Source organism: Chroicocephalus ridibundus, chromosome 4, assembly GCF_963924245.1.
Source record: "Chroicocephalus ridibundus chromosome 4, bChrRid1.1, whole genome shotgun sequence".
NCBI lineage: Eukaryota > Metazoa > Chordata > Aves > Charadriiformes > Laridae > Chroicocephalus > Chroicocephalus ridibundus.
The window spans coordinates 344,812-367,026 of NC_086287.1; the positions used below are offsets into that span (position 1 = coordinate 344,812).

Below are 22,215 nucleotides of genomic sequence, written 5' to 3' on the forward strand. Positions count from 1 at the left end.
ATCTGTTTTTGAGCGCTCCCGTGCCACCTCGCAGCCAATGGGGAGGGCGGGCGGGGGCGCAGGGCGGTGGTGATAGGCTGGCGTGGCGGTGACGTTACAGGGTGAGGGGTGGGCACTAGGTTTGAATTCGAGGCGGGCACCGGGGGCGGGCCGTTGGCGCTGAGGCGATGGTGATGGCGGCGGGCCCGGACCGACTGCCCGCGCTGTGCAGGCGGCGGCTAGCGGAGTTCCTGCAGCGGGTGGATGATGTCCACCTGCTATGGCTGCAGGAGATCGGTGAGGAGGCGGCCAGGATGTTTGGCAGGTACTACCCCACCACCCCCCCCCCGCTCCGCGGCCGCTGTAGGCCGTTACCGGCCGCCCCCCGCGCTGAACCCCCGCCTCTTCCCTCCCAGCCACTACAGTGATGAGCCGGAGCTGATGCCCAAGACGCCGTCGCAGAAGAACCGGCAGCAGAGGAAGCGTTTTTCCGGCCTGCAGGATGAGAGCCAGACGCTGGGCAGGAAAAGGTGGGCCCGTGGGGAGCTGGGGCCAGGGAGGGGTGGCCGGGCTGGAGGCGAAGCGTGGGGGCTCCCTTAGCGCCGGGGGAAGGGGCGACCCGCGGGACGCCGGGAAAATCTGCCGCAAAGGTGGTGCGATAACCTGCTTCCGCGGTGCATCTCCCCCACACTCATGGGGTTAAAGGCCCAGTTAGGCGCTTCGCCCCAGAGCTCTCAGCCTGGTGGCCTGGACGTGTTATGATACCATGGCTTTCAGGAAAAGCCCTGCTACTCTTTCCGTTTTATAGGTCTGTGCTTCTTCTTTCGTTATCTCTCCTGCTCTGAAGTGATTGTGTGTGTTACTTGCTGCCTTAGACGCCTTCATAGAATCATAGAATGTGTTGGGTTGGAAGGGACATTTAAAGGCCATCTAGTCCAGCCCCCCTGCAGTCAGCAGGGACATCTTTAACTAGATCAGGCTGCTCAGAGCCTCATCAGGCCAGGCCTTGAATGTCTCCAGGGATGGGGCCTCCACCACCTCTCTGGGCAACTTGGGCCAGTGTCTCACCACCCTCAGTGTAAAGAATTTCTTCCTAATGTCTGGTCTAAACCTGCCCTGCTCTAGTTTAAAACCATTGCCTCTCTTTCTGCATTGCCCTGCTTTCTGCAGCTCTGTGTGTATTGAGCTCTGTACACAGACCTTACAAATAAGGATGTAGACACGCTGTTTCTGCTTACTGTGTTTTCACTCAGGGACCTGCACACGGGCTGTTCTGATAGGAGTTCTGGTCTATTCCTGAATCCAGTTCCAGTCTAATGCACTGTTTCTATTGTTAGATTATCTAGAAAGAGGAATAGCAGTTTCAAACTGGTGCCCTCCCCACGATACTCTCAACGACTCCGAAATAAAGAAAACGTGGAACTAGTCAGGGCTGAGATCAAACAAGTCTCTCCACCTCAGCGTGTGACAAGATCCCAGGCTGCAACATCTCATAAAAGGTCGGATACCCTCCTTGAGATCCTTCCTGTCCAGCAAGTAGAAGAGAAGATTCCCTCAACAGAATCTGATGTCAGTGATTCTGTTAGCACTGAGCTACACCTCCAGAAGAGTGCACCTAAACTAGCAGCGAAGGTCTCCACAACCATCCTCTTGAGCTCAGGTGATGGCTCTCCTGAGGAAAGCAGGGTTGCCAAATCACTGCTGGGACCTGCAGCCTCTGAGCTGCAGGTCCCTCATACCCCTGAGGCAAATGATGCAGGAGAAAGCGAGGCTGCACCTAAGCTGCAGACAGCAAAGGCAGCTAATACTACTGTCATTTTAAGTGAAGAGCCTAGGCTGGAGGAGGGAGGTGACTCTGCTCAGGTACAAGAGGGTTCTGACGAGGAGCCTTCCCAGCGTGTAAGGGATAACCCAGGGACTCCGACAGGCTCTAGGCTGAGCCGTCGCTCGGTGCGCAGAAGTCTGATGGGTAAAACTTCCATGACTCGCAGAACCTCCTTGGCAGAGAAATACTCATTAGCCAGCAAGAGGGAAAGTATGATCCGGAAATCTATCAGCAGGACCATGGTCAAGAGGAAGGCAGCTTGGAAATCATCTGTGTCCTCCAGTTGCATGGACGGTAAGTTTGAATGGCACCAGATGAGTTTGCTTTGGACCTTTCCTGCTTTGTTTGATCTACTGCTTTTCGCTGCTGGAGGGAAACAATGTTATGGGGCTAGTTCTTCAGTTTGGGAGCAGCAGCTGGCCTTCCTAGGCTAGGCAAGCTGCAATTCAGCATGGATGTTCTAACTTGCTTTCTAGAGATGTATGTGCATAGAGAAACCCAGGTAACCATGCTAGTTCATGGCCTATGAACTCAGCCTTATAAAGATCATCTGGGAGAACAGCCTTAATGTCTTCTGAGTTTCTGTGGTGGCAGCTTGCCCAGCTGAGGAGGAAGCTGGCCAACGGGCTTTGCTGCTGCTGGTGGCTGCTTAAGGGGGTTATGGGCTCTCACAAAGGCCTGAATGTTTTCTGGGAAATGAGATAGCAATCACAAATTCACTGCTTTCTAAACAGAATCAGGCTGCTAGTTACAGAGCTTCTCTTTTGAGAAGGTAATTTTGAGGTTGAACTTTGTAAATTTATTAAAAGTCTTCCAAATTTTCACAGTTTGCAATAGAGGCAGGTTTCAGCAAAGGATAAACTGATTTAAATGTTCTTCAGCGCTACTGGAGTGTGCACGTTGTATTTGGTGCAGGAGACAAAGCGATGGATATAACCTCTCTTTGTTTTCAAGCTGAGGGAAAGAAGTGGCTCGTAAGTGGTGGACTAGTAAATGGCTCCTGAAATGCAGGTGATGCAAGAGAACCTCTTCCATGCAATTTGATGTTGAGGAGAGACTGTCTCTTTTACACAGCATGTTTCTTTGTTTGAAGGGAGAACTAATACAGCTGAAATAACGTTACTGTGATGTGTTCATCCGCAGCGTTCTAGCTTTGTGGGATTTGTGGTGCATAAAACTGACTCTTCTTGAAGAGTTATACTGGTTTTGCTGTAGAAAGATATATTTGGAGAAGTGCTTTAGTGGTTGTTTTTTTCTGTGTCAATTTAACTGCTTTAGCTGAATGTTTCTGCAGAACCAGAGCCCTGCAGTCCCCTGTACGGGTTTCCTGTGCTGGTAACAGGGTAGCGTGGAGTGCTGTCCAAGTTTCTAAGTGCAGAGTTGAGGGCTCCCTCACTAAAAATGAAACCATAGGGAAATGGTCTCATCTGTAATGTTGAAAAGGCACTGAAGTAGCTTTATTTACCCCGTTTAAATGATCAGTCTGTATTGTCTGGATTTGGATTACCTTGGAGGTTTAAGGAAGGCTTTGTTTTCTTCCCTCTGTGCTACTCGACGTGACTGTTCTGCGTAGTCAAAATTTCTAGGTGTAAGGAGAGGAACTGATGTTTCAGGCACCTCCAGTTGAGGTCGTTAATGTCTGAAAGCCCAAAGCAAGTTAATTGACTGCAGAGTGTGTCTGCTGTGTCTCTGATGCAGCAGGTCTTGCACTGGGTATGCGTACCGCATGTGTGTCGTGCTTCCTTCGATAACATCTGTGATGGAGGAATGGGAGCAGACTGCATGCTCTGAGATGCAAAGCCTGCCCTCATGTACTCCACTCGGGCTGAAGCTGCATCTCCTTCTTAATTATTAACAGCAGTTTCTGGCTGTGCTGGTGCTTAAAAGCCAGCTACCACGGAGCCAGCTGGAGTGCTTAGCAGGAACCAGCCCTCGGAGTGGAAATAATGCTGGGTTTAACTACTGCCAACATTGCACATTGGCCCTGCAAAATGAGTCTGAGCCCAAACCTAGTCACTCTTAATGTAAGCTCATTGAATATAACTTTAAACTCATCTATAATTGAAAGTGTCTGTTTTCTTTTATTAAAATTGCAGGCAGTGTTTTCTCTAGTGCTGCTCAGGTGTATATTCGGCTGCCCTGACTTGCAGTGGCACGCATCGGTGTTGCAGGAGTAACCCAGGAGGCAGAACCAATGCCTCTGCCGGAGTCTGGAGTGAACATTGCTCCTAAAAGGAATCTTGGCCTGTACCTGTGAGTTACAGCTCTGGCATTTTTTCTTTTCCTGCAGTCTCCAGCTCTGGAGAGGTGCCAGAGGATGAAGAAACAGTTGTCAAAGCTGGGTGAGACTACTTTAAGATATTTCTTTATCCTTAATGCCTGGAGGACTTTTTTACAGTGATATTCTTGGCATAAAATGCATTGCTTGCAGATAACAAGTGGCTTTCCAGTTTCCTTGATGTTATTAAACAAGCCTGCCTTTTTTCTTTATTTTTTTATAGGCCTCCTCCTGGACCTTGTACCCCCTCCAAGTTGGTAAGATTTGAGCAGAGATTGAAAGCGTTTCTGTTTGGGTGGACTTGTGAGCAAACTGTGTGGAATACACCTCTTACTTGTTACTGGGGAATTAGGGAGCTCTGGACACAGCTGACCCAGTCAGCCTGCTGCTTTGCACTTGAATAAAGAGGGCACAGAGCACTCAGCTCCCGTGTGTGCAGGAGCCTGTCCATAGCCTCCCTATCGATACACAGGCTAGAGACAGTCTGAGATTGTCAAGTCTGTTTTAATCGCAATGATCCAAAATCATCAAAACAAAATCCAGCAAAGATTTATTTGGAAAATGAGCATGTGCGACCCAAGGCTTATTTTGGATGCGAGCAGAGGTGTACTGTCAGTATGGTGTTACAATCTCAGATACATTTAAAGTCAAGGCTAGCTTTGACTAGAAAATATCATTCTCTCTGTTGTTTTGCATAAATATATTCAAATGTAAATGATGGGTTGATGCATGGCAGCACTGAATACCGACCTTGGTATTGCTGGCATTCAGAGTCGAGTCCTGCTTTCTGGCTCTTGCTTCTTAGCCTCTTGCTAGAGATCAGTTGTATGAAAATTCAATCCTGAATCTATACAGATAAACAACCTTCTTATAATTCAGGGAAGTTTTTTTTCAGTTGGACAGAGTCACAGAATCACAGAATGACAGGGGTTGGAAGGGACCTCTGGAGATCATCCAGTCCAACCCCCTGCCAGAGCAGGGTCACCCACAGCAGGTGGCACAGGAATGCGTCCAGGCGGGTTTGGGATGTCTCCAGAGATGGAGACTCCCCCACCTCCCTGGGCAGCCTGTGCCAGGGCTCTGCCACCCTCACAGCAAAGAAGTTCCTCCTCGTGTTTAGATGGAACTTCCTATGGTCAAGTTTGTGCCTGTTACCCCTTGTCCTGTCGCTGGGCAGCACTGAAAAGAGCCTGGCCCCATCCTCCTGACACCCCCCCTTTCAGTATTTATCAGCATTGATAAGATCCCCCCTGAGTCGTTTTTTTTCCAGGCTGAGGAGACCCAAATCCCTCAGCCTTTCTTCATCAGAGAGGTGTTCCAGTCCCCTCAGCATCTTGGTAGCCCTTTGCTGTCCCCTCTCCAGCAGTTCCCTGTCCTCTTTGAACCAGGGAGCCCAGAACTGGACCCAGAGCTCCAGATGTGCCCTCCCCAGGGCAGAGAAGAGGGGGAGGGTGACCTCCCTCCACCTGCTGGCCACACTCTTCCTGATGCCCCCCAGGATGCCATTGGCCTTTTTGGCCACAAGGGCCCATTGCTGGCTCATGGACATCCCGTTGTCCCCCAGAACTCCCAGGTCTCTTTCCACCGAGCTGCTCTCCAGCAGGTCACCCCCAACCTGTCCTGGTGGGGGGGGTTATTCCTCCCCAGGTGCAGCACCCTGCACTTACCCTTGTTGAATTTCATAAAGTTGCTCTCCGCCCCACTCTCCAGCCTGTCCAGGTTTCTCTGGATGGCGGCACAGCCTTCTGGTGTGTTAGCCACTCCCCCCAGCTTTGTACCATCAGCAAAACGTGCCGAGGGTGCACTCTATCCCCTCATCCAGGTCATTGAGGAATATACTGAAGAGGACTGGGCCCAGTACTGACCCCTGGGGAACACCACACATCACTGACCTCCAACTAGACTCTGTGCCCCTAATCACAACCCTCGGAGCTCTGTCTTTCAACCAGTTTTCAAGCCACCCCACTGTCCATTCATCTAACCCATGCTTCCTAAGCTTCCCTATGAGGATGCTGTGGGAGACTGTGTCAGAAGCCTTGCTGAAGTCAAGGTAGGCAACATCTACTGCCCTGCCCTCATCTATCCATCCAGTCATGCCATCATAGAAGGCTCTCAGATTTAGTCAGACATGATTTCCCCTTGGTGAATCCATGTTGACTGCTTCCGATAGCTTTCTTTTCCTCCACATGTCTTGAGATGACGCCCAGAACAATCTGTCCCATCAGCTTTCCAGGGATGGAGGTGAGGCTGACCGGCCTGTAGTTTCCTGGATCTTCCTTGCCCTTTTTGAAGACTGGAGTGACATTGGTTTTCCTCCAGTCCTCAGGCACCTCTCCAGGACCTTTCAAAATTGATGGAGAGCAGCCCAGCAATGACTTCTGCCAGCTCCCTCAGCACTCTCGGGTGAATCCCATTGGGTCCCATGGACTTGTGGATATCCAGTTTACTTAACTGATCTCTAACTTGATCCTCCTCAACCAAGGGGAAGTCTTCCTTCGTCCAAACTTTCCCTGTTACCTCTGAAGTCTGGGACTCCTGAGGGCTGGCCTGAGCAGTAAGGACTGAAGAAAAGAAGGCATTCAGTAACTCCGCCTTCTCTTCATTCTCTGTCACCATGGCTCCTGTCTTGCCCAACAGCAGGCCCACATTTTCCCTAGTTTTCCTTTTGCCTCTGATATACTTGAAAAACCCCTTTCTGTTGACCTTGATATCCCTTGCCACGTTTAATTCCAAGGAGGCCTTGGCTTTCCTCGTTTCATCCCTGCATACTCTGACAGCATTCTTGTACTCTTCCGAAGTGGTCAGTCCCTTCTTCCACTTACTGTAAACTTCCTTCTTCCACTTGAGCTTTTTCAGAAGCTCCCTGCTCAACTATGCAGGTGTCCTGTGTCCCTTGCCCGATTTCCTCCTCTTAGGGATGCACCGATCCTGAGCTTGGAGGAAGTGATGTTTGAATACCAACCGGCTCTCTTGAGCCCCCCTGCCTTCCAGAGCCCTAGCCCACGGGATCTCTCCAAGCAGTTTCTTGAAGAGGTCAAAGTTAGTGGTCCTGAAATCCAAGGCTGCAGTCCTACTTGTTGTTTTGTGCCTACTACCCATGATCCTGAACTCTATCTTCTCGTGATCGCTACAGCCAAGGCTGCCCCCAACCTTAATGTCCTCCACCAGTCCCTCTGTGTTTGTCAGTACTAGGTCCAGTTTCCTTGTTGGCTTCTGCACCACCTGTGTCAAAAAGTTACTATCAATAGACTGGAAGAACCCCCTGGCCTGTGCATGCCTGGCGGTGTAACTTTCCCAGCAGATACTGGGGTGATTGAAGTCCCCCATAAGAACCAAGGCCTGTGATTGCGAGGCTACCTTCAGCTGTCTGTAGAAGGCCTCATCAGCTTCCCCATCCTGATGAGGTGACCTGTAATAAACACCCACAACAGTGTCCCTCATATTTGCCTGCCCCTTAATCCTTACCCACAAGCTCTCAACTCTCTCTTCATCCGCCCCCAGGGAGAGCTCGGTGCATTCCAGTTGCTCTCTCACCTAAAGTGCAACTCCACCACCTCACATCGCTGGCCTGCCTTTCCTGAAAAGGACATAGCCATCCATGACAGTGTTCCAGTCACGTGAGCTGTCCCACCACGTCTCACTAATTGCAATGAGATCGTGGCCCTGCAACCACACACAGATCTCCAGCTCTTCCTGCTTATTCCCCATGCTGCGTGCATTGGTGTGTAAGCATTTCGGAGAGGGAGTTGTGTATGTGCTTTTCACCCTCGAGGGGTGGTAGGCCTTCTGGTTCTCAAAAATACTAGCAGGCTGCCCCACAAGTGCCGAGCTACTACACCCAGACACCTCACTGTCAAGCCCAGTTGCATCCTCACCCTCCTTCGAATGCAGTTTAAAGCTCTCTCAACAAGCCCCAATAACTCCTGTCCTAGAACCCTTTTCCCCCTGCAAGATAAGCTATTCCCGCCTGTTACCAGCAGGCCCGGTGTCTTGGAAATGCAGCCGTGTAGAGGTTGTACACTATTACCATTTCTATATTTTTAAAGCTGCTTTTGACCTTTTCATTAGCTGGCAGATTATACAAAGCTTGTCAGTTTGTCTTAAACAAGCACAGAAAGTTGTAAATATCATTCAGGTCAAAACGTATCCCTCCACAATTCTCACTGCCTCCTGAGGAAGAAATCCCAGGATTAGGTCAGTGTTTTGTCCAGAATAATTTTCAATAAGCAAAGACTGAATTAACGGAGTGGAGCTCTGTGGTCTTCAGTGCTTCTGTAGGCAAGGACAGGCTGATACATGCTTTTATGGCTGCACTTGTCAGTGGAGCTGCAGAAGTTCAAATTCAGTTTCTCTAGTGCCTCTGGATTTTTAGCTGCCCTGAGTTACAGTTGTAGAAAAGCTTAAAGGGAAAATGGGGAGAAGAGAAAAATGAACAGGCTGCTTTGCAGATCTGTGAATAGAGAATTCATATCTTTTGTTTCTGTACCCTGATGGATTTATAAATACAGTCTAGTCCATGTAGCGTATTTGATCTATCCTTGATCCTCATCTTTTATTTCTATACCACTGCTGGTGGGAGTGGGACCTCATAGCCTGTCCCATTCTTAGCCTATGTCACCAGGTTACCTCGCTCTATCTATCTATCCATCTATCAGCAGTTTTCTTGGCAAACCAAATGTGGTTTGATTCCTGTGAGCAGCATGAAAATGCAGTGAGTCAGCAACCTTCTCAAAGCAGACGATGTCTTTGTCTCTAGGAAGGTATAAAGACAGTACCTGTGTGCGTGCTGTTACTTCAAGGTCAGATTCTTCTCGGGCCTTATCTTGAATTAATTAGATTAATGCCCTTCTCTTGGGCCACAAGGTGCTTCCTATACTTAGCCTTAGGAGAAGACCCTACAGAAGCATTTGGGGAGGATAAAGTTTCCATACTCCTTTTTCCTCCTCTTCCCACCTCCTTTGTGTCTGCCAGCCTGCACGTTGGCCAAGGCGGGCTGGGGGAGAGGAGTTAATGCGTGCATTGCTCACAGAGCGCAGACTGCAACAGTGCTTGCTCTCTCACAGCCTGTAAAACCATTATCACAACAGAAGTAATTTTGTACAGTGTAAGTGCAAAGGCAGCAAATAGCAATGCATATCATGTTCATAACAGAAACAGATAAATCAAGGAAATGAGCTGTTTGTCTTTGCTGTCTCCCTGTTTGTCCATTTATCACTACTAAGTGAAATGCGCGCTGCCTGACTCTTTGCCAGAAGCCCAGCAAGCGTAAACAGCTTTCCAGCTTGAAATGCTTTTGTTCTCAATAGTTTATGAGTTTGTTCAGTTGAAGCAGCACGTCCCTCATTGTAGAAACTTGTGTTCTGTTAACGTCTGTGCTTCTAGTGATGACACGATATCAAGGAATTTACCAAGATGGTGTCCCGAGGTACGTTTCACAGCTGTAGGTTAGGACTTTGCTCTGGGTACTGGTACCAGTACTTCATACTACGCATTCTCTGGTGATATTGCAGTGTCCTTGTCAGAATGACATCACCATCTGAAACAGTAATCGCCTGTTTCTGTGTGAGAACTGTGCTGAAACTCATTTGTTTTTCCTACAGAACCCCCAAAGTCCGCGAATGTCACTTCGCTCTCGGACTGTCAGCAGAAACAACGATCCACCTGCAACGAACAGCAATGGTAGCTTCCAGAGGGGTTTTGTGGCAGAATTTTAAAAAGTCATCATTTGTTGGGAGGCTGACTGGGAAGTTTGAAAGATTGGCTCGTTAGTTTGAGAGCCCAGTTTGAAAGACTGATCTAAACTTTGACAAGCAAGGATTTGTTTCAAGAGCTGAGGGGTTAGGAAATTCTGTGCTGGGGTTATTTTCCACCCTGGGAAGCACATGGAAAGGGATGTAATGAAGATGCAGGGGTGCGTGTTGTCCAGGTTATGGGAGGTCGAGCTGAACCCTGTTCCTGAAGCGAGCAGATGCTCTGTATCTGTGCCGAACACGATGGCACCGCATTAGGGCAGACTGCACACCCCAGATTGCTGAACGGCTTTGCTCTGTGTTGTGTCTAGGTTGGAGCGGTGCTGTGCAGTTGCTGAAAGCGAGAAAGGTCTCGCTGTGCATAATTCATGGCAGGGTTTTTTGCTGTTGAGTGAGCTTCTAAATCTCTTGTCTGCTTTCAGAGCTGCGTTGGAAGGGATTATTTTTCTGCTAGAACTAACTGTATAATTACGTTTTCTTTCAGAAAGCAACTTAAATAAGAATAGGGAGACCCAGGAACCACCTCAGAGTGCCAGGTATGTTCATAGGATGGTTCCGGTTGGAAAGTGCCTCTGGAGATCTGTAGTCCAGGTCAAAGCAGGTTCAACGCTGAAATATTGTTAAATGGCTTCAGTGTTTTGTGATTAGGAAACTTTGGCAATAAGTTTTCTCTGCCTTTGTGAAAGGAGAATTTAATTTGTATCTTCTATCACATTAGAAATTTTTTATTGGATATCTACTTGTGCATCACAATGAAATATCTTTAAGCTAGGTTAGTCTTACGACCTTTTTTTCGACCTGACTTTGAGACAATCAGGAGGATTTGCCATGTGTGATGGACTGTATTTTTCTCACAGGAGACAGCCAAGTTACAAGAGAGCCATGGATGAATGCTATGATAATCAGCAAGCAGAAGATGGAGGGCTTTCTCCTCCGAAAAAGAAGATCCCATCCCCTGCCTTCCCAGCCAGCAAAGTAAGATCCTCGTAGCCCTGATGTGCTTCACCAAGACCTGTTCCTCGCTCGTGTTCCTGAGGGTTGTTTTTGGCATTCCTCTCGTAGGTTGTGCGTCCTTTCAAAACATTTTTGCACACTGTGCAGAAGAACCAGCTCCTCATGACGCCAAGCTCTGTGGGGAGAAATGGAGTAATAAAATCCTTTATCAGGTACAACACTCCTCTCCGGTCTGATCCCAAGGTAAGATGAGACTGTTGTAAACCAGTACGTGATGGTCTGATGAGTGTTGAAGTTAAAGCACAGATGTGAAAGAAACTTTTCAACCCATATTAAACTAAGAAGTAACTTTAAGCTGTCTCTTTACACTTACGTAAACTAAATAAAATAGTGATTAGCCAGCTTCCTAAAGAGTTCTAATGTGGACTCTAATCTTTATTACTGCAGCATTCCCCTGTGATATTAGCAAGTAACAGCTGGGAATGAAAACTGGGAAAGGAAAACCAAGGGATTTTGAATACTGCAGTTGAGGCGTATATATAACTGAAGTCTGCACATCCAAAGTCTCCTTTCTAGGACTTTTCTAATGAATGAGATCTGAGCAAATGCTTCTTAAATCCAGTCCCTAAAGGGGGCCTACAGGAAAGATGGGGAGGGACTCTTTATCAGGGAGTGTAATGATAGGACGAGGGGGAGCAGTTTTAAACTGAAAGAGGGGAGATTTAGGTTAGATCTGAGGAAGAAATTCTTGGCTGTGAGGGTGGTGAGCCCCTGGCCCAGGGTGCCAGAGAAGCTGTGGCTGCCCCATCCCTGGAGGGGTTCAAGGCCAGGTTGGCCGGGGCTTGGAGCAACCTGGGCTGGTGGGAGGTGTCCCTGCCCAGGGCAGGGGGTGGAAAGAGGTGATCTTTAAGGTCGCTTCCAACCCAAACCATTCTGTGATTCTATGAAATCCAAAGTTCTGATGTTCTGAGGTTTTTCAGACCTTTGAAGCTGGTAGAAACTTGAGTCTGTCCTGACTCGAGACCGCTGGGTCCGTGAGACAAGTATGCCAGTGTCCGGATCTAATAGCCATTGGTATCCATGTAGAGTAATTGTTGCAACAAGCAAAGATGAAAAACACACCTCTGCTGTTTGCAGGGAGATGCCTCTACCTATGTAATACCAGAGTGAAGTTTATAGCATCACAGGGGGGACACTCCTGTACCAAACAGAGTTTGGGTGGATGGGATTTGAGCAGATCTGGTTCTATATTTCCAAAGGGAGTTGGTTTTCCCTGTGTTCTGCTTACACGGGCCAGTTTGGTCATAAGTCGTGATCATTCAATTATGTGGGCTGGGCTTGCAGTAGGAATGCTACCTGCATCGCTGATGGGCAGCCCTCACTCTTACCTGCGTTTAGATTTGGTATTTAACTCGGCAGAGAAGCCAGTGTTCAAGGAAAAGCAGGTTTCAATCAGTGTGATGAAGTTCCTGTTCCAGATGGTGCTCTGACAGTGTCAGGCAAGTACAAGGGAGTAGCTTCACAGGTGCACCGAAGGACGGGCTAGAAGCTGGCGTGCCCGGCATAGAGTGCTCGTGCACAGCTGCTGGGTATTGTTCTAATACCCAACAACTTGCCTGCAAAATACAGTAGTTCTAGGGCTTGTTTTCACTGGCAGGAGGGTTGGTGAGGGAGAGCAGAGCATGCTTCAGAAGCGGGTTTTCCTGCATCTAGCAACCTAATAACAGAACTTCTTTGTATTGCTTGAAGCTGTCATGGTTTACTGCTTAGAGCTTTGCCCTACTCCAGCAGATAAGAGAAGTCTGTCATTAGGAAGCAGTGAAGGATTCCAGCTCCAGTCTCACTGGTGTTCCTGCTGACGTTAGTGTCTGTATTGGCAAAGGAGCTCATCTGCTGAGAAAGGAGTCTTCTGACTAGTGCATCCTCCTTTGCTGTCAGTTCATTCAATGTTATATTTTGTTTCACGCCAGTGCGGGCAACTTCCCCTCAGGGCTTTATCTGTGTCGGGGCTAAACATCACTAAATAGCACCAGAGCAATAAGATATAATTGTTAGTTTTAAATTAGCCGGTTTGGATACTAATATCACCAATCATTTACACCATGGAGCCCAGCATAAAGTAATCACTTGAACAATTCAGTGGGCTTGTACTAAGACCAGGCCTGTCATAATTAGGCATCTGCAGTATCAAATCTGGCATTAATTTAATTTATCTTAATCTGTTTGCTGCGACTGCGGTGATGGCTGGCTCTTGCTCTTCTAATTGACAGCATACTTAGGCTGAGTTAGCTGGACTGTTTAGAAAAATGAGGAAAATGCCCTGCATTTCTGTCTAGATGACATATGGGGCTGACTGCATGCTTGAAACAAGCTGCAAGCACTCTGTCTAAATGGTGGTGGTTTACCATGAGAGAGCTTTGTGGGAAGCAAAGACGCCAGCGGGAGCTCTGAATTGAAGCAAGCAAGGTGTTTCCTAGAGCACCATCTGTCCCCCACACTCGCTGCAGGAAGTCAGTTCATTACCAGGCGCTAGCACTGCTTTTCTGCTTCTTTTTACCAACATAAATCGCAGTGCTGTCTGTCTGCAGTCTCTGTGGAAGCTGCCTCGACTTCAGGAGCTGATGCTTCTGTTTCAGGTTCCCAGCTTCTTCTCATGCTCTCTACGATTAGCACCACTCTCTTGTTTTCCATCGCATCTGTTCCCAAACATCCATCACCACATCCCAGGCTACCTGAGCTCTGTTTCAGGCTTGTTGCCATCCTTTGGTTCTGGCTGCAGTTCCTTGGTGTTACCTCTGGGCCATTACTTGACCTGAGCAAGTTGAGGTTAGAAAGAAACCCTGGCAGGTGGGTATAACACATTTCAATCCACCTCAGGAAAAGGAAAGACAGAAGCTGGAGACTCTGAGGAAAAAGCAAGAAGCTGAGGAGCTGAGAAAACAAAAACTGGAGGAAGAAAAGAAACGGCGACTAGAAGAGGCAAGGCTGTGAGTATATGCTTTCTCTCTTGTCTGGAGTGCTCTCTCTGCGCCTGTAGGTCCCTATATCTAGGTCTTGTATCTTGCGGAGTCCATACATGCAGGAAGAATTCTCGTTGGCGTGCTCTCACACTGCAAAGATGGTATTTCTTCTCATAGTATCTATCTAGAATGCTAATAAAAAGTCAACTCTCCTAGCTGACTGCTTCTTCAGCTTTTCTTCTTAAGTCCCCTGTCTCAGGTTGGAGCTTAAAAATATTGGTAATGTTTAAATGAATGGTGTATTTGGTTCATTGAATTTCATACTGTGTCTGTTGACCTTGTAATTGAGTTGTAAGGAACTCATCTAGCTGGACTACAATGATCATAGAATCATAGAACTGCGCGGGTTGGAAGGGACCTTTTCAGATCATCGAGTCCAACCATCAACTTAACTCTGACAAAACCCACCACTACCCCATGTCCCTCAGCACCGCATCGGCCCGGCTTTTAAGCACCTCCAGGAATGGTGCCTCCGCCACTGCCCTGGGCAGCCTGGTCCAATGCTTAATAACCCTTTCGGTGTAAAAATTGTTCCTAATACCCATCCTAAACCTCCCCTGGTGCAACTTGAGGCCGTTTCCTCTTATCCCATTGCCTGTTCCTTGGGAGAAGAGATCGACCCCTCCTCTCGGGGAGCTGTAGAGAGCGAGAAGGTCTCCCCTCAGCCTCCTCCTCTCCAGGCTGGACACCCCCAGCTCCCTCAGCCGCTCCTCACAAGACTCCTGCTCCAGACCCCTCACCAGCTCCATTACCCTAAATAAATAATAAAGCTGCCCTGTGTCCTACAGGAAGCGTGAGGAGCGTCTGCGCAAAGTGCTGCAAGCTCGGGAACGGGCAGAGCAAATAGAGGAAGAGAGGAAAAGGCGCATTGAGCAGAAGATAGCTCTGTTTGATGAGAAGACTGAGAAGGTAAGGGCCAATATACCTATAGAGCTTATTTGGGAGAATAAATACTCTATTGAGGTAGATGATGCCACGTGAGTGTGCCTTCCAGAAAGAGAGGAACTGAGGCTGCTGAATGGACCAGAGAATGGTTGAATAAAGATCTTTCCAGAAACTTCTGAGTGACTGCCTTTCTCTTGGTTACAGCAAATGGCAGATGAAAACACTTATTTTCCAGAATTATGAGTCTAAATGGGCTTTATTAAGGCTCTGTTAGTCAGATGGGAGTAAGAACTTTGAGCAGATAAAGCCAGCCTAATGGCTCTGAGGCTTTATCTGCTTGAAGCTGTTCTCCCATCTGACTAATGGATGAAGAGGTGAAAATAAACATACTTCCTCCAGACCCTTTCTTTATCTGAGACTTTCAAACAATTTGCACATGTGACCATAGCAGTCATTTGTCTGCTTTAATTATCTCCATCTGCTTTGCTTATTTAATTGTTCTGGGAATATATTTTGATAGCTTTTGTGATATTAGATGTATAAATACCAGAATAGGATCAGCTCTTCCTGTGGAGAGGTAAAAGAGGGTCGTGTCCCTAAATATTACCTTTTTAAAACAAAGCAGAGGTCCCATTGCCTCCTGGTGGCAAAAAAGGGAGCTTTTGCTCCCTGAGAAGGTGGGAGCTCTGCATCTTTGAGCCTTACTGCTGTGATATTTCACAAGCACTGAGAACTGTCCCACCTGAGACTCGGGTATTCAGCTAGCTCTGTGTGTGTCTCAGGTGCGGGAAGAAAGGCTGGCAGAAGAGAAGATCAAAAAGAAAGCAGCTGCCAAAAAAATGGAAGAAGCAGAGGCCCGGCGCAGGCATGATGAAGAGGCCAGAAAACAAAAAGCGCTGCAGCAGGTCTGTGCTGGAGCCCATCCCATCACCCTGCACGCAATTAGGATGGCCGCAATCTGCCACCGTCTTTGTGCAGGGAACCCAGCGGGAGTACTAACACCAGCCAAGGCAGGGCAAATTCCTGGAGCGGAGAGGCTTTGTCCTTAAAGCTCTCCATGATGTTGTGCTTCCTGCTTCCTCTTGCAATGTGCTGTGAGCTCTTAGTGGTGGCTGTGACCCCCATTTCTTCCCCCGTTCTGGACAGACTCTTACTGAGGACCTTAATTTGTGGATCTCTCAGTTAAACCTGTCTCTCAGAGATCCAGAGCCTGGTGGCCATTAGGCCCTTTCAGGTACAATGTGGGCGGGGAAAGGCCAGCACTGAGATAACTGGAGAGATGATGCACCTACCTTAAAAGCAGTGGGACTTCAGCCCTGAGTTGTTTCCCCCTGTGTAGTGACTTGGGCCAAATAAGGTGTTCCTGCTCCTTTATTCTGGAGCATGTTCCTGTACAATGTGAGTAATTGCCTTGTTGGGCTTACTAGGAGGAGGAGGAACGTCGGCACAAAGAGCTAATGCAGAAGAGGAAGGAAGAGGAGCAGGAACGTGCCAGGAAGATTGCTGAGCAGAGACAGGCAGAACAGGAGAGAGAGAAACAGCTGGCTGCAGAGAGAGAGCTGGAGAGGAAGAAGGAACAGGAGAGGATCCAGGCAGAAAAGTAAGACAATATCCATTTATGTACCAAATTCTATGCTGGGACTTTGAGAAGAAGCAGGAACAGAGGGCACTAGTGAATGGCCCAGGAGGTGAAGAGCCACTTTGTGCTGTCAGCGCAACTCTGGACCATTGTGGGTGCTGCGCTGCCAAGAGGAAATTCTGGGCTAAATAATGTGGGGAGTGCCCTGAAAAGCTGTGAGACAGAGCGGTTTGCAGCAGGCGCAGGAATGGGAGGGTACCCCTGCATAGTTTTGAGAGTGATGGTGTGTTGCTTTGGTTCTCAGGCTGCGTGAGCATCAGGAGAAGGCTACTCGCCTGCAGAAGGAAGCGTTGGCTGCTAAAGAACAACTGCACAAGGAGACGGAGAAGGCAGAAGTAAGTACTCTCTCCTTGTAGCTGGGTAGAGCCACATGGATCTGACGTCAGTAGCCATAACTGTCCGCAGCAGTGAGCTGGGAAGCCATCGAGAACCCTGACGAACGAGTTGTTGCACTTCTGAACTTGAGCAAAGCAAGGTGCTCTTACCCTGTCTGCCCTCTGCCCGTTTCCGAAGGTGTGCCTGCTCTCTTAAGGTGGCAGCCATGCAAGAAGCACACATAAGTGAGGTTTTTGGCTTTTCCCCCTTTCTGTGCCCAGGTGTATCTGTACCTCTCTTGATATCAAATGGCAATTAATCCCAGACTTTTCAGAAGCAACATCTCAACTTTACATTTGTGCCACCTTCAGCCAGACTGTAGACTTTGTCAGGTTATTTTCTGCAACAGTCACTCAAGCACAGATTAACGAAGCAGGCGTTTTTGCTTGTGGTGCTGAAGAGCAACTTTTGATGCCTTGGCAGTCCGTGCCATCTGAGTAAAGCACTGCAGCCGCATAGGCTCAGGGCTTTGCTTAACTTGCAGCGTGCGTTTTTACTGGAGCAGAGAGAAAGCCCCCAGGTGTTGTTCAGGCAGCTTTTGGAATATTCCTTCTGAAGAATTTGCCCGCAGTAATTGCTGGGAATTGGTAGCAAAGCCTTTGCTATTTGGACTGTTCCTTTTTGGTTTATATACAGTCTGGGAGAACTTGCACTTTCAAGACGATTTGTGAGAAAGAACAGAAGGTTGGAATAGTTGGTTGGAAATTGTCCAACACTTGCCTGAAGTCATCGTCACTCCACTTAGCAGAGCTGTGGCATTAGCACACCGACAGCCGTTGTCCAGCTGCCTCCAGGGAGCTGAATTCCTCGGCGGGGTCCCTGTGTGCCCGGCAGGACCCTCGCTCTGTCAGCGGCATGAAGTTGGCAGGGTCTGTGGTCAGACATCTCTACTACTTCTGCTGTTAAGGCTGGGTGGGATTTATTTCACCTGATTTTAGGCATCTACTGTTTGAGTTAGCAGCCTCGTGGTTTCCTTTGGATTCAGTAGGGAAAAGTAAGCGTTCATAGGGTGAGATTCTTTTGCCCTACTTGGGATGGTTACTGTGCAATGGGACGACTTGGCCTCTAAAAATGCCGTTTATTGGTTGAAAAAGAGGCTAAGATCAGTAGCACAGACTTTTCCATCTGCAGATGGTCAGCTGGTTGCTGATGTTTCTATCTTGAAGATAAAGGCAGTAGCAAGTTTTTCAGAGCATGAGGTTCTTGCACTATCAGAGGAAGGCAACTAATGCTCTTAAATGGGAAGGTCGGTTTGTTTGTGCCACTTTGAGGAAAGCTCAAACTGTTCCATTGCATTTGTTTGCTGTCTGCACTGTGTTCCAAGTGCTCCTTAGCGCCATGAGCAACAAAGACTTGCAATTAGATGCTTATTTTTTTTCCATATCAGAAAAATGGATCCCTGGATTAGCAGTGTAGCTTAGTTCCTAAGATTAATTCATTTGTGATGTCGGCTTGCCAGCAGGAGGAGCAGAGGCTAGCAGACATGAAGAGGCAGCAGCAAGAACAGAAGAAACTGCCAGAGGAACAAAAGGCTAAAGATAGAGCCCAAACACAGCACCTAGAGAACAAAGAGGTAATTCTGCTCTCTCTGGTGAAATTTCCTTAAGGGATGACATCAGAGAACTTTGACTGCAGCACTGACATGCTGGTACAACGGGCAGTTTTACCCTCTGCTTTTTATATTCCCTTTCAATAATGAAGGGATTCTGTAAACTTTTTCCTGGTCATCTGAGGTGGCCTCCTGGTGGCTTTGAGTATTTAAATGCCTTTTGGGGAGTGAAAAGGAGGGAAGGGCAGCAGCAAGTATTTGCCAGGGTTTTCTTGTCCGGATAAGGCAGTTGGCTGTTAAAGTTGCCTTGTCTAAGCGCCTCCTCTTTAAATACGGGCTAAGCCTGGCAGGCAGCAGGGATGCTGAAGTGTTATTTGAGTTCAGAGTTGGAAAGAGCCACGGGATGGCAGCAGAGTCTGGGACAGGATTCCGTTCTGGCCTCACTGCTGACGGGACTTGAGGAAAACCTGCAGGTGAATGTACGTGTCTTGAACATTGAAAGCAAATATATGGAACTTATCTCCTTGCAAAGCTATATATTTTAACCTTTAAATGCAAAACCAGCAAAATATGAGTTAATGGACACAGAGCCACGAAGGCAGCCTCTCACGGAGAAGAAAAACTGTTTCCAGCTCTCTAGAGAGATGTTTCATGGTTGGTGAAACTTGCTGGATTAAGTTTTTCTTCATCACTTGCATTTCTCAGTCACGCTGTTGCCATAAAAATTACCACCCAGTTTGTCCTGAGCTGTTATGTGCATATTCTCTACATGGCGATAATCGGTTTAATATTATTAAACACGCCCGGAGGTTTGGTTGCAGAGTATTTAAAGCACGTTACTCAGCTCCCGCTTTGACGATGTAACAACTGCATTTAAGCCTTGCTTGAGTTGAGTGGAGCCGCTGTATGTATATTAGATGCATCCATTACTGGCTTGTTCATGTCAACCAAAGCCAATTAAGCAGCCTAATTAAACAGGAGAAGGCAATGTGAAGTCATAATTGAGTCAAAGCTTTAGCACTGCCAAACGTCAGGTTTTACAATTATGTGGTAGAGCAAGAGTTGGAATAGTGAGGTTTTCTAATCGACGAGCGTCTCGCTGCTGCTCGGGAGCGTAGCAGTGCTATTGCATTTAATGTCTGTGGAATATATTTGTCTTCTAGAATTCACCCGTCTGCAGTTCATACCAGATGACTCCACAGGCCCAGAAAGATCCAAAGCCTCCCATAATAAATCCAAACAACTACGGGATGGATCTGAACAGCGATGACTCTACTGATGACGAAAGCCAGCCTCGCAAGCCGGTCCCCGCCTGGGCCACGGGTATGTGTAGCAGGGTGATACCCGTCCTGCGCGCCCCAGCAAGCCCTGCTGCAGCTTTGCGCGTACTCTCTTCCAGGAGAGTAAGACCTGGCTGGTGCAAGACTTTGCCCAGTTCCTCCCACTTGCACACTGTAGTTAAAAGTACTGATCTCCAGCAGCATGGCTGGATGCTGAGTCAGGGGCTCCTCCACCACTTGGGGATCTTCTTGCGACCATATTGGGGAACAAATACTCTTTTAAACTGCCTTAAAGGAGCTGCTAGTGTCATTTTGCCAACGTGAAAGGAATAATTATGAACTAGTGCTCTGGCCTTGAGCCTGCTTGACATTGATTTGGCTTAAAAAGCAAAGTAATGCCTGATGTCATGGATCGGGTTTTGGACAGTTGCTGTTCTGGTTCTGAAAAACTCAGTTCCATGATTTGCTATTCCACCCGCCCCAGGGAAGCTAAGAAGTTGCAGGGAAACTAATGGTATCTGCAGGAAGAAACGCTGAGAAGCCTTGCCTCTTGCAAACTCACCCTAGTTCCTGGACAGAATTCAGTACACCCACTATTCACCCTCCAAGTGATCCGTGGTGAATCTTTAGGCTTAAACAGGGTGCTTTAAAACACCAAATACTGCAGGATTTCTTCCATTTGTGATGTCGGTGTGATTAGAGATGAGGAGAGCAGGGACACGCTGCATACAAACAGCCTACACAGCAATTTCAATTAAAACTAATGAAAATTTAATCCTTTGTTTCTCCAGGAAACCAACTTACCCAAGCTGTAATCCGCCAGTACTACAACCCTCCCGATGTCGACGCACTCTTTGGGGTGATCGTAAGCCCCAAGCTGGAGGACATCTTCTACAAAAGCAAACCGCGCTACTTCAAGCGCACAAGCTCTGCTGTCTGGAATTCGCCACCGTTCCCAGGCGCCAAATCGGCTTCAGGGCTGCCATATAGCCTGAAAAAGTACTGACGGGGCAGCGGCTGTTTCTGGTGCAGTTGGTCTGCATTTCTGCCTCTAGGTGAGAAAAGATTTACCGTTCAATATCTGTAAATCTTTACATATTAGCGTTGAATAAATGTCAGCTTTTAATGGCCCTCCTGCATTTTCTGGTTTTGGGGCTTATTTTCTCACTGTTAGGCAAAACACCGAGCTTTTGGGAGATCTTGCCTTGGAAAGATGCATCTCCTTCTACCCTTAGCTTGAAGCTGGCAAAGATTTAGACCTTTAAGTGATGAGATTGCAGCACCTAAAGCGGTAGGATCCTGCCCTCTCCAGCCAAACGGGCTGGTCGCAGCTGCCAGCAGCAGAGACGCTGCGTGTCTGGCCCGTCCCTGCCCGCCTGGGCGCTGGAGCCCAGAACCTGTACAGCGAAGGACCACTGTGCGCATAGAACAGAATCGCAGAATCTTCATGGTTGGAAAGGACCCTTAAGATCATCGAGTCCAACCAACCAACCTACAGTCTCTGCCACCAGAGCATGCCCTGAAGAGCAGAGTCCTTTAGGTTGGAGAAGACCTTTAAGTCTGCCACCATTGAGTCCAACTGCAAATGTAATGCTGCCAAGTTCACCACTGAGCCGTGTCCTGAAGCACCACGTCTACACGTCTTTTAAATATCTCCAGGGATGGTTCCGATGCATAGATGTGATTGAAAGAATGAGTTTAACCTTAATCCCTTAATCCCTGCCTTTCTCTTTTCTCCCCTGGGCCGTGTCATTTGTTCACCATCAAAGCTGGCGTTACTTCTAGGCCCGTTTGCACTTCGTGTTCAGTAAGGCAGCGTCAAGTGGACTCCGATCAGAACAGTTTCCTCTTAACAGCAAAATACGAGTTCAGAATTTCAGGTCCAAGAGCACTTGGAGTTTTACTCATTCTTTCCACACCTAACTTGCAAACGGCAGGGCCACTCGTGTTTTCTCTGTGACAGCCTCCTGTGCGGAGAGCAGAGCGCCCCGCAGAGCAGCACTGACTGGAAGATTTTAAGGGGAACAGTTGCACTGGTCTCCGTAGGCCGTTGTGGAAGTCTGGCTGCGTCGAATCAGGCAGCCTCTGTGGTTCTCACCTCAGATTCCTCTGTTCTCGCTGCTTGATGGGTTTGAAAGATGGGCGAGCGTTCACGGCTGCAATTTCGGTATGCCAAAGACTGAGGAACACCGTTTCTGTGTACTTACAACCCGGTCCTTTAAAAACACCACTGTAGGGAGATTATCCAACGTGTAAGTGAGACTTCTGCCTTTCCTTGTGCATATACTTAATGTTTGTAGTCATTAACAGCATATGTTAATGTATAGGAACTGTTTGCAAGCAAATGTCTTTAAAATGATGTAGGGGTTTATGTTGAAGTACATCGAGTGCTAGATGCTGTGCTATTGATCCCTGGCTTTATCCGCGAGATGATTGTACCTTGATAGATGCTCTGTAGATTGTTTCGTATTTTAGAATGAACACAAACTTTTTGTAAGAAAGCTTGCTGAAATGGGAAAAATTTTAAAGTTGAATGCTATTTGAATGTCTGATAAAAGTGAGTTAAACCATCTCTTTGCCTCTCTTCTGGCCTCATCACAGCTTTTTATTAGAAAAATCCACAGTGTTTTGGCACCTGTCCTTTGGGGTTGCTTTTTGCACTGTTCGCCTGAGATGGGAAT

At 47.9% G+C, this 22,215-nt stretch overlaps 1 protein-coding gene across 2 annotated transcripts; it reads left to right on the forward strand.

Annotated features, from left to right (window-relative positions):
* Positions 1 to 112: 112 nt before the first annotated feature.
* Positions 113 to 20,540, forward strand: INCENP (inner centromere protein). Of its 2 annotated transcripts, XM_063332002.1 has the most exons (17): positions 113 to 304; positions 396 to 509; positions 1,317 to 2,098; positions 4,095 to 4,146; positions 4,306 to 4,339; positions 9,683 to 9,761; positions 10,317 to 10,368; positions 10,690 to 10,807; positions 10,895 to 11,029; positions 13,664 to 13,773; positions 14,595 to 14,715; positions 15,474 to 15,596; positions 16,119 to 16,291; positions 16,575 to 16,665; positions 18,165 to 18,278; positions 19,418 to 19,577; positions 20,326 to 20,540. In XM_063332002.1, the coding sequence occupies exons 1-17, from the start codon at positions 168 to 170 to the stop codon at positions 20,538 to 20,540; spliced, it is 2,610 nt and encodes an 869-aa protein (XP_063188072.1). In that variant the 5' UTR covers positions 113 to 167. The 2 variants fall into 2 exon arrangements, with proteins under 2 accessions (XP_063188072.1, XP_063188073.1); XM_063332003.1 differs by lacking the exon at positions 18,165 to 18,278.
* The last annotated feature ends 1,675 nt before the right edge of the window (positions 20,541 to 22,215 follow it).